A 12,238-nucleotide genomic window follows, 5' to 3' on the forward strand; every position below is an offset into this window, starting at 1 on the left:
CCAGGCTCCCAGAGAGGGAGAAATAGAACCGGCCGCCTTCCCTTCTGCCCATGTGACACAGTTAGGGGCGGTTTTCCAAGCCACCATCGGCACAATGAAAATAAGTCGAAGTGTGGAGCGAGGAGAGGGACCTCTCTCCCCGCAGCGAGGGACAATCTTAACTCCGCCCCCTTCCTCAGCCGCTCGCCTGAAAGGTGTTCATATGTGAAGATTATCTCGCTGAACAAAACCTGTAAGTATCATAAACTTGAGTTAGCCACAGAGCTTATTTTCTGACATAATCCAAAACGCAATGCAAAAATCACATTCACTTTCTCTTCTGGGAACCAGCACGATCCGGGTTTTGACGTTAGCCCTGGCACACTCTATTTGAATGCAGATAAGTTTAAAGATACATTATGTAAATTTTCCACATTAAAATGACTAAAAACAACCAGACCAATGTCATATATCTTGCTGTGTTGCGTACTTACATTATCCCAAACATTTCCAACTATTTTCAAACCCCGAAAAATCTCTAATTTTAATCAGGGACTCGTCCGTGTCATTCGGTCTCCGTCATCTGACAGCAGTGTCATATCCTCTTTGCGTTGTGTGCCAGAAGCTGTCATAAATTGACTCTTTATCCAGTTTTAAGCCACATTTTATGGTCATTTTTAACTATATATTTTAACCGAATGAAGAATTTTAGTCAGCAGACGTCTGAATCTTAAGTTATCAGAGAAACAAGCTAAGCTAACGTTAGCAGCAGCTCCACTCCAGCCCCTGCAGTGCCAAACAACGTCAGAGAAACTCTAATTTGTTTCGTGAACTGCTTTACTCAGTGTTTTTAACAGTTTTAATCACCTAGTCCATTTGTTTTGGAGATGAGGAGACCTCTGCGGATAATTCAGCTTCCACTAAAAACGTCCTGAACGTTTGGATTGTAAGTTATCAGAGAAACAAGCTAAGCTAACGTTAGCAGCAGCTCGGCTCCAGCCCCTGCGTGAAACTGCTTTATTCAGTGTTTTTAACAGTTTTAATCGCCTAGTCCATTTGTTTTGGAGATGAGGAGACCTCTGCAGATAATTCAGCCCCCACTAAAAACCTCCTGAACATCTGGATTGTAAGTTATCAGAGAACAAGCTAAGCTAACATTAGCAGCAGCTCGGCTCCAGCCCCTGCATGAAACTGCTTTATTCAGTGTTTTTAACAGTTTTAATCACCTAGTCCATTTGTTTTGGAGAGGAATAGACCTCTGCGGATAACTCAGATCCCACTTAAAACCACCTGAACGTCTGTATCTTTAGTTATCAGTGAAAAAAGGTGAACACAGATTAAAAGGACCTGGGCTAGCAGCCTCTTCCCAACGAGTTGAACAGCGTAGGAGAAACATTGATTTTTACCATGAAACTGCTTTATTCAGTGTTTTTACAAGTTTAATCACCTGGTTCGTTTGTTTTGGAGAGGAAGAGACCTCTGTGGATAATTTGGCTCCTGCTAAAAACCTCCCGAATGATGAACACTGAAGGCAACCTAACCTGGAGAAACTGGCTGCAATTGTGTTTTGCCTTTTCAGCTCTCCATACACACTGTTTACTTGCTGCTCAAACATGACTGGTCAACACTAGTTGGACGACAAACAGAAACTAGAACACTTACAATATCAAAATCTTGTCCTATCGCTCACAGACTCTGCATACATACACATGCAGATATCGGTTTATAGAGATTAGACTACACTGATATCACTCTTACGTCTGTACAGTAAATAAGAAGCTATATACTGAACAGACAGATGTGTTATATTCATCTTCTTTCCTAACTCACTGCAAATAAACGAAGAGAGGAAATTCTCTGAATGAAAACAATCTATCCCTGGAAAAAAATACACTACACTGTAACACACTTCAAACCAGTAAGCACTGATTTATTTATTTTTGCAGGTTAATGGACGTCTGTGCATCTAGATTTTTAATTTGTCTTTGCTAAGTTCTATTGCTTCATTCAACAGCATTTAAATGTCTGTATGTTTATGTAAAGCAGGTCCTAACTTCATGCTGAAATGAAAACAGTTTGTGCTATTGAGCAAGCAGAGAAAACCCATTTCCCAGCTCACATCTCCGCCTGCCTCGAATTTGCTGCTGGTAAACACGGATTTTATCATGACAGGTGCTGGAGAAAAGAATGCTACGACAGATAAGGCAGAGTGTTTAGAGAGCAGGAAAATTTCCCGGGACTTGATCCAGAGTATCACTTTACTTTGAATCATATCCATTTTGATCAGATACCAGAGCACAAATGATGTACCTTAAGCTGGCTCACATGACAGCAAAAGGATTCTTTGGCAACAGGCTATTATTTTGTGGAACACACTGGATGAAGAAAACAAAGTAAAGATATCAGACAGTTTACAAAGAGGTACAAAGACGGTTTCTTCACAAGGTACAGTAAGAATTAGAGGGAATGTTAAACACACTCAGGGTGATGATGTTGTCGGAAATCTCAGTTTTCTAATTTGTTTTATACACAAAGTAATATTGGTTATCAGGTATTAAGAAGTGCAGTGGTGTAAAGTAAAGTTGTTATTGTTTGTCTCTGTTTTGTAGGGGTTTTGTCTCTACAAATTTATTCTTTTTAAATATTCAAAATAAATAAATCAAATCAAAATCATTAATGTTTAAAACTGTAAATTAAATGTTTGTTGTTGTTTTTTTTTAATTAGGCCATTTTATTTTTGCTAATAGAGTGTTGGATTCATGTTGATGTGTATTTTCAGACATATTTTATATATCTTATATCTTAAATGAAAGTTATGGCGGCCCCCCTGCAGTATCTCTGAGGACCCCTTGGAGGTCACGGACCTTCTGTTGGAGACCCAAATTTTGGGTAGTTGTTATGCTGATGTTTGTTCAAGTGTTCATTTTTCAGATCATTTTGGTTATAACCATGGTTGTTCATGCTATAAAAAGGGGGTTTGATGTCATGATTGACAGCTGTGTGTGCCAATCAGAGAGCTTGTGATCACTGGCGCTGCTCACGATTGGTTGGACGGCGAAACTTGATATCACTGAGATTGCTACTGTGTAGACTCTGGCTCCAAATGACGTCACCAGCATAAGATGGTAGCTAGCTGCCATATCTAGGATGTTTTGGCTTATGTTTGTACGGCTGGAGGAAGTGGAGACACGTAGTCCATCTTTATATGCAGTCAGTCGCCCCTTTTACACTGCCAGATTTTCGGCGAATGTTGGGCCGTTTTGCCGGCAAGCTGCGAGCGTTTAGACGCAAAGAGCCGGATTGGCGAGTGGATCCGAGGTGCCCAATTTCTTCTCGTAGGGTAGACATATTGGCGGAACCCTTTTAGTTTAAACAGACCGAGGCGGCCTTCCGCAACGGGAGGGGCTGTTGAAGACTTGTGGGAGGAGCTGTTGATGACACCGCACGTGCGAGCCACTGGCAGTGGATAAACAGGAAACAGCTGATAGCAGGAATTAGTGAGCAGCTAGTAGCAAGAGGGGAAACGCAAACAAACGCAAAGCAAAAAAAAAAAAAGGTGCATTCCGTATAAACAAAAGTAGGTAGGCGGCATTTTGCTGCACTCCCCGATTTTGTTTTTATACTGCCAATGCTGAAAGAAGACTGATTTGGTAACCATAAATAAATAAACAAGGCTGTGGTATAAATACTCATACAATACCATACGACGCTATGGTATGACTGGTTTCCACTCACTTACTCCCACTCCCACTAGACTGAATTTATAACTAACCTTGACAAACTGCAAGTCGCTGAGAGCTCGGACGTAGAAGTCGGGTGTGTACTGCTGCGAGGGGATGCTGTTGTTGAGCTGGCTGTTGCTGCCACTGACGGAGAGCGACTCCGACCGGTCAGCTCCGCTCAGAGAGGCAGTACGGTTCAACCCGCTGAGGTGGGACGGCGAACGAAACTCTGCACACACACACACAAAGGAAAACGGTTATTAACAGCGTCTAAAACAGAGCGAACAGACAGAATCTATCAGGCCATCCTGCATACATACATACATACATACATACATACATCAAACAGTCAATTGTTTGTCACTACAGAAAGCAGCTTTCTACAACTGCTTCAAAGCCATTGATGAAATAAGGACTCTATGATGCAGATCAATGGAGGACCTCGACAGCACAAGATGCAGTGTTCAAATGCAGGTTAACGTCAATGATATGAATGACTAATTAGTGTGACACAGTGTAATGAATGCACAAAATAGCATCTAAACAAATTAGATCCGTGAGAGCAACAGAGACAGAAGGGGCTAAAAAAAACAGAGGTTAATGTTAAGTTATTCACACACACTCATCTCTACTACATACCCTTTGTTTCACTATCACAGCTGCAAACTGGTGTCTGTCTCACACCCAAGGGCGGTGACACACAAAACTTTCCAACAGCATAACAAGATGTGACTCAAAGATGCCTCATATCAACCAAATTTGTCATCTACTCACATCCAGCACATTGAAGTTGTATTCTTTGAAAGCTGGGTGGTGCAGGATGCAAACTAACAAACAGCTTAAAGGTACAGTGTGTAGGATTTAGGGGGACATATTGGCAGAAACAGAATATAAAATAATAAGTATGTTTTCTTTAGTGTTCTTTAATCACCTGAAAATATAAATGGTGTGTTTTCGTTATCTTAGAATGAGCTGTTTATATCAACATAGGAAGCAGGTCCTCATCTATGAAGATCGCCATGTTTCTACAGTAGCCCAGAACGGACAAACCAAACACTGGCTCTCGATAGATTTTTCTATGTGAAACTGCTTTTTTCAGGGTTTTAATCAGCTTGAATCACCAGGTCTGTTGATTTTAAAGTGGGAGAGACCTCTGCGGATAATTTGGCTCCCAGTTAAAGTCTCCTGAACGTCTGGACCATAAAAAAGGTGAGCATTACATTAGCAGGTGCTCATAGCAGACAGGCCGCACACTGCTTTCTAACATGACACTGCTTCATTCAGTGTTTCACCCGTTTAAATCACAGTGTCCATTTGTTTTGGAGAGGAAGAGACCTCGACAGATAATTTGGTTCCTGGTAAAATCCTCCTGAACAATGAACACCAATGAAACCCTCAGCAGGAGAAGTTTCAGCTGGTTGCAATCTGCAATCCTCACTGACAGATGCCACTAAACCCCTAAATCTGACACGCTGAACCTTTAATAACAGAGGTGGAAATTAAATGGATTAAATACTGTAATCACTCAAACGCAATTCATTTTATTCAGGTTAGGACGAGATTGGTAACATGTAAAAGGAGGAGTTCAGCTCTGCTATAGCACTATGCAGAGGTTTCCTGTACAATAAAAGCATATGTAAGAAGTACATAAACATTTAATAAATGGTTTATAACACACTATAATGGACCTGTAAGCAGATATAAGTGTTTATTAATGTATTTTTCAACAACTACAACTCCTCCTGAGGGCTGGTATAGAAACCGATAATAAAAAAAGTCCTATTAGTTGAAGAATACATTCATAAACACCTGAAAATGTCCTTACACATACTGACAGCTGCACTACAGTGTCTTATCGATTATTTTTGAATGTTCAAACAGTGTTTATAAATTCTAAATATGGGGTTAAAGGGAAGTGTTATTATCATAAATACTAACATCCCTAAAAAGTAAACTTATTTAAACCGCGTTCGGGCAAGGCAGCTTAATTTATTTGGTCCATGACCCACAGTTGCAGGTGATCAAAGAGGGGAGTCAAAACCAGTTCACCAGTATGACGTTCTATGAAATGTTACAAGAAATAAAAACATACAATAAATGTAATTATGGCTTTCTGGTCATATCTAATCAAAAACCCAGCTGTTTAAATCAGTGGTACTCAAACTTGTTCTCAGTAACGTACCCCCTCTGAAACACTATTTCTAGCAGACTACTCTCTGACCAGCACAAACTATTTTTGGTAGAAACACATAGATAACAAGTGTAAACATGAACTCGATTACATTTACATTTTTAGTGAACATTTTACAGTGTAATTATTTTAGGAATTATGCAGTACTCTAAAGTACCCTTTGAGGTATCCGTACCCCCATTTGAAAAACACTGGTTTAAATGATCCAAGAACAAGGCACTGCATTTTCTTTTATCATTATTGATTATTCTGCCAGTTATTTTCTTGATTTATTAATTAATTACCTGGTCTATAAAATGTCCAATGTCCAATACCCCCCAAAAATCAACTTTCTGTGATATAAAATATAAAAACTGTAAAAATACTTCCATTTAAGAAGCCAGTAACGGCAGATTTTTGCAATTGTTACCTGAAAAGTGTTTCAATAGATTAATTGGCTGATTGTTTCAGTGTGTAAATATATGTTGTCTCTACAGGGCCGGGTGTTAAAGGGTCAAATGTGAACAATTTTTCCATTTTGGGTGGTTTAAAGCCACAGTTGATAACTTTTACAAAAAATAACTTTGTCATATTGGCTGAAACCGTCACTATATTCACGAAGAAGTATTGTCTTGAACTACTTCTAAACCAATCAGTCGAGAGTCTCTAACGCAGCCGTCAATTGTGTCAATCACTGCTCGTAAACTGAGGTCACACTGTCAAACTAGGCAGCACTGATCACATATGAATCAAGATTTTTTTTTTACTGCTTTACCCATTTCTCACCTCAAATGTTTTCATAAACATGTTTTAGTGTACTGTTTAGCTGTAAAATGAGAGAGTCTGTCTCCTGACTCTCAGCAACCAGGCCGAATCTCCCATGGGGGGCAGTCAGTGTTGCCAACTTAGCAACTTTGTCGCTATATTTAGCGACTTTTCAGACCCCTCTAGCGACTCTTTTTCAAAAAAGCGACTAGCGACAAATCTAGCGACTTTTTCTGATGTTATTGAAGACTTCTGGAGACTCTGTTGTGAGAGCACGTATCATTCTTATTCTTCTCAACGAGCAGCGGATGCTGCCGTGGGCTCCTCTCTCGCCCCAAAGCACTCACAGACGGCCCAGTCCTCCCTCCCAGCAGCAGTCAGAGCAGGAGATGTTAACCCCTCCACGTCCAGACTGCAAGTGAATCGCGCATGCGCGGAACCGCCGCTGGCTGATCCCGACCTGGTTTACAGTCAGGGCGGGATGTAAATGTAAAATTTTCTTTGTCTAATATAAATCACTGAAAAGAAGGTTCATTGTAGTTCTAAACATATTCAGGGTGTTTTTTTACTCAGTTTTTGTCTCTCCCACGACGTTATTCCTCTCTCCTACAGCAGCCATTAAAATTACATGCATATGGACAATTATGCAAATTAGACGATGACGTCATTTAGCGACTTCTAGCGACTTTTAGGACAGCCAATAGCTACTTTTCTTACTGAGGAGTTGGCAACAGTGGGGGCAGTTTGTACTTCATGGCGATACCATATCAGCTGGTTAAACATGGCAACAATCTAGTCTCCTCCACACATACTCCTTTGCGACTGGTTGAGGCTGCGACCTCGCCAGTCAAAGTTCACCAAAATTGAACTCCATGCGATGCGAAGATGCAAATTATTCACACCTTCACTTGCACTGAATGGAAGTGAACAGGAGGCTAATAGTGGTGTATGTGTGGACGTACCCTAGTGCCATTTGAGGCACTGAGATGAGAAGGAGGGGAATGATTTTTTCTCGTCTCATATAGGGATGGGCGATATGGCCCTCAAATAATATCACAATATTTCAGGGTATTTTTTTGATATTCTTGATGATATGACAAATTAGTAAAAAACAAAAAAAAAACAAAAAAAAATTGTATATATATATATTTATATATATATATATATATATATATATATAATTAACTTAAGAAAATAGAATTGCAACAAAATAAGTGATATAGTTTTACAGTTTTCCGTCAAATATTCAGTAGAAACTCAAATTATCTCTCATTTCTTTAGTTTGTGAACAACAACAGTAACTCAGAGTGAGATTCAGATTCTGTATACAATATTAATAGCTCAACAAAATAAAATCTATCACAAATTACACATTTCAACAGCTCCCAAATACAAAAAATGTCCCCTGGGATCTATTTATATAAATCAACAGGTGATTTCCTTCTTTTAGTAAAATCCTAAATGATTGAGTTGGGTTTTTTTCCACCTGGACCTTTATGCTCTGCCATTTCTCCTCTAATCATCACGCTGTAACCTGTGACAGGCTGTTATGATACCACAACTATCACACATTCACAAATATGGAGTTTTTTGTCGAGCCCTGAGTGTCACGTAAGTTTACATTACCAAAGTTTATGACAAAACAACACTAACTCCCGTGTGCACACGGCGAGAGAGGAAAGGGAGAGACGCTGTGCTGCTGCCAGAGGAGCCGCTGAATGAGTTCCCTCTGAGCGGTCAGTCACTAAAAGAGTCTGAGAAGTCCGGGGCTGTTCATAAAACATTCGGAACGCCACAGTTTATTCCACACTACTGAAGCTGCTCCTGTTTTTGGAACCACCGCAGAGTTGATAGTAACTTCGCTTTCAGCCATGCTAGTTGTTGCCGTGGGTAACAGTATGATGTCAATGTCAACAAGTCGAAATATTGTGAGCATCACAATATGAATTTTACTGGTATTATGGTGAACAAGATGACATGACACCCCCCCTAGTCTCTTATAACTCTAGCGAGGCAAATATGACAAATAGTTATTTTCATAATTGTTACCAACTGCAGCTTTAAAGGAGGACAACGTCCCAGAGAAAACACTCAATTCAGTGAAATCACAACAAATGACAACAGTCTTTTACTGTAAAACTCTGAGTCATCATTATTAACAGTTTCCTGATAATAGTAAAAAATATTAACAGAAAATACCTCCTTTTTTCCACCTCTGCTCGGTCAGACTGAAACTACAATGACTAACAGCCATGTGTTCCACCCAGCTGACTGTTGAGCTTGTATTTTAGCATGCTCGTTTCATCAAAACAAAACCGTACTCTCCAACTTGTCACACACATACACACACACTTCACACTCATGCTTTTTACCAGCTGCTGTGTATTATTACCAGTAGGTGTGAGTCTTCCAGCAGGGGGCCTCAGTGAGTCATAGGAAACTGTTTTACCTGGACACGTCAACTGCGTTAGCTTTCAGGAAATTAAGCTAGCTAGCTAGTTAATCCTGGATATCTACGGCTAATGTTCTAGTTAGTGGTTAGATTTCACTCAGTCATGAGGCAGTATTTATTATGTTGATATATTTAAGATATTACTTGTTAAGATCCAGTAGGCAACTTCTCTTTATTTACATCTGCAACTTAAAGCAGTAATTATAACACATATTGAGGGGAACACATCCCTCCCAAATATTCACATGTGGTCAAAATGTCCCCCTTAATATACTGATTAAAAAAATATAATTACATTTTTTTTTTTTTTTTGGTGTGCTACGACAGGAAACCATTGTCCAAAACAATTATAAGCAAATTTAATCGTAATAATTAACTACCAGTTCTAGTGTTTTCAGTTTGTCCAAAGCCCTTTTACACTGCCTCTTCAAGGCGGGAATATCACGTAGTTATTCCACCTCACCGTTCTGTGTTAAAGGTACAATCGCAGAACCGGGGGACAGAGTTGTCTCATCTTTAAGACAGCATATAAGGTAGTAACAGCGCCGAAATGAAGTCAATATAAATAGAACGACCGGCAAGACGGGATTGTGTGCAGCGCGGGTGTGCTGTTTTGACATGTTATGCATATGATCCAACACGGGAGACTTAAAAAGCAGCGGATAGCAGTTAGCAGCTAACACAAAGAAGAAGAATTTTCTGAGCTGAGGACGAGATTAACCGCTGAATAACAGGGATGGTAAATGACTGTTACTGCCATGCTATGCAATTATTATTGTTTATAAAGCGCTGCCAACACCTTTTGGCAGAATTCGTTGCTCAACTGCTGTGAGCACACTAAATTATAACACTATACCTTCTCTCTATTTCATTACTTTCAAATGCATTAAAATGTGGAAAACTAGAATGTAATATGAGTGCTGAAGAGTCAATTATTTATGTAACAGTAGCTTTTATTTATTGCGTTAGGCATAGTATACTGTATATATATACTTGTTCATGATGAATAATATCATAGGATGACGAGGACATGACTACATGGGTATATAATATATAATAAAAAATTTGTTTTCAATTTATTTATTTTTTTCCTGAGGGGGTGCTGAGGCCTCTCCACAGATTTGGTCCAGCCCCAACATTGACTTCATAACGACAGCCTTCCTACAACTTCACAACTATTCCTAAGCAAAGGACTCAATACTTATTTAGCTTCTGCACTCTTGAGACCGACTAACAGTGTCCTGTTTTTGTTGGGGAAACTTGAATAAGATTAATGAGCCTGTCAGAATAACATCTAAATATTTGTGCTATTAAATGTGTATTTTGCCGTTTACATCACAAAGTGAAGAGCTGTTTACTTTGTGAATAAAGCGTGACGTTCTTGAATTTCCATTTTCTCAGCTTCTGTCACATTACTCATCACGAACTGACGTAGCCAAAAGTTTGATATTAACAAATATTTAGATACACGTCCATGTGAACGTGATAAGAACAGATTCCAGTTTTTATTTCGAAACGTGGACGGACGATTAAGATTAAGAACATGTGCTCTCAGGACTGAGCTCAGAGAGGAATATACCAAAACCTTATGCGCATTTTTTAAAAAAAACATGTTTATTTGATGGTTTATAAGTTCTCTGTCTAGTATTAAAACCTATGGAGGAGTTACCTACTGGATCTTCAGTAGTCAAGAAATCAGTGAATGTTTTACAGCAACCAAACTTCTACTTGTGACCTGGTGATCGCAGAGTGAGTTAGTGTTTTAAAAAATCAAGGTGGACGAGTGATGGACCCAATTCCAAATAACACTCCTACCCTAATGCCACATCTTATAATGAAAAGACAAACATTTTCATCCATAATTATAAGACTGAGTAGGAACTGGGATTACATTTGGAACTGGGCATTTGTGATCAAGTTAAGAGAAATATATGGCTTTCTAAAAACTATTTGTTGTGCTCTAAAGAACTACAATCTACGTCAGCAATCAATTCACTTTGAGTCTTGAAAACTAGAGTTTATAGTACACCATGAGAGCGACGGATAGGACAACATTAACCAAAAATAATAAATAACCCAAGCTGCATCTCAATAGCTCCACGATCTCTCCTTCATACCACCCAAATACTGATGTAAAACAAAGGGGAGGAAACCATCTGAAGCTATTAGGATGCACCCGAAGTCGATGCTGCAAAGAGCGGACAGCTTAACGCCCTCGAGGGGCTTCAAGGACCATCTGGGTGTCTCATGTTGTCCTATCCCTCTCCGTTTTGTCTTAGAGGTACCATATGATCATTTCCTGTCCCCAAGTGCCCCGCCAGTTTAAGAACTGTGCTGACATTTTGTTAGATAAGCTCTTTGGTCAACTTTCTTCAGCCAGGCTCAGACTACAGAGTTTAAAAATCATAACCAGTTTTGAAATCAGGTAGCATTGCACATATAAAGAGAAACTCCCCAAATGTCCTTCTCTTTAAAATCAAACATAAACATACAACAAGATTTAAAGAGTAAACACATTACGGGATATTATTGAGGATACTGTGCCAGAGGGAGCATGAACGAACCACCTCATGTGATCTCATGGAGAAGCAGATGTAGTCTTTGAGCAGTTCGGGAGGTTTATGCCTGGATCTGTAAACCTCACATTACCAGATAATCTAGGACGAACATCTGTACCGACGATAGTCGATAAATCTAATAGCTGATCGACAGAAACTTTTTTGGCAACTATTTTGATAATTGAAAAATGATTTTAGTGGGGGTTTTTTCAAGCAAAAAAGCCAAATATTTGCTGGTTTCGTGCTTCTTTAATGTAAGAATTTGATGCTTTTCTTTGTCATACATGATAATAAACTAAAGAGTTTGGGATTTTTGGACTGTTAGTCAGACAAAACACACCTTTTAAGATATCACCTTGGACTCTGGGAGTGTTTTTCACCATTTTCTGACATTTTACTGACAAAACCATTCGTTGAGAACATGATGGGCAGAATAATAAAAATAATCGTTAGCTGCAGCTCTAATGCTTTGACTGTAGTGTTGGCATGTACCTGCACAGCTCTTCTGTTCCTGCATCTTCAAATACAGACTTAATTTGCCATTTCAGAACAACAAAGTAAAATCTTCTTTCTTGAACCCCTGAGTCTCATC

At 39.3% G+C, this 12,238-nt stretch overlaps 1 protein-coding gene across 3 annotated transcripts in view; it reads right to left on the bottom strand.

The window, feature by feature from the left end:
- The window catches only part of LOC126394777 (metal transporter CNNM4-like), an 81,380-nt gene that overhangs the window by 8,545 nt on the left and 60,597 nt on the right, over positions 1-12,238 (bottom strand). For 2 of the 3 annotated variants that reach the window (XM_050051823.1, XM_050051824.1), the window contains one exon: positions 3,752-3,930. In XM_050051823.1, coding sequence (XP_049907780.1) covers positions 3,752-3,930 — 179 coding nt within the window. Of the gene's footprint in view, positions 1-3,751; positions 3,931-9,028; positions 9,086-12,238 lie in introns of all 3 variants that reach the window. The other variant, XM_050051822.1, reaches the window with a different exon arrangement.

Source organism: Epinephelus moara, chromosome 8 (genome assembly GCF_006386435.1).
Source record: "Epinephelus moara isolate mb chromosome 8, YSFRI_EMoa_1.0, whole genome shotgun sequence".
Lineage (NCBI taxonomy): Eukaryota > Metazoa > Chordata > Actinopteri > Perciformes > Serranidae > Epinephelus > Epinephelus moara.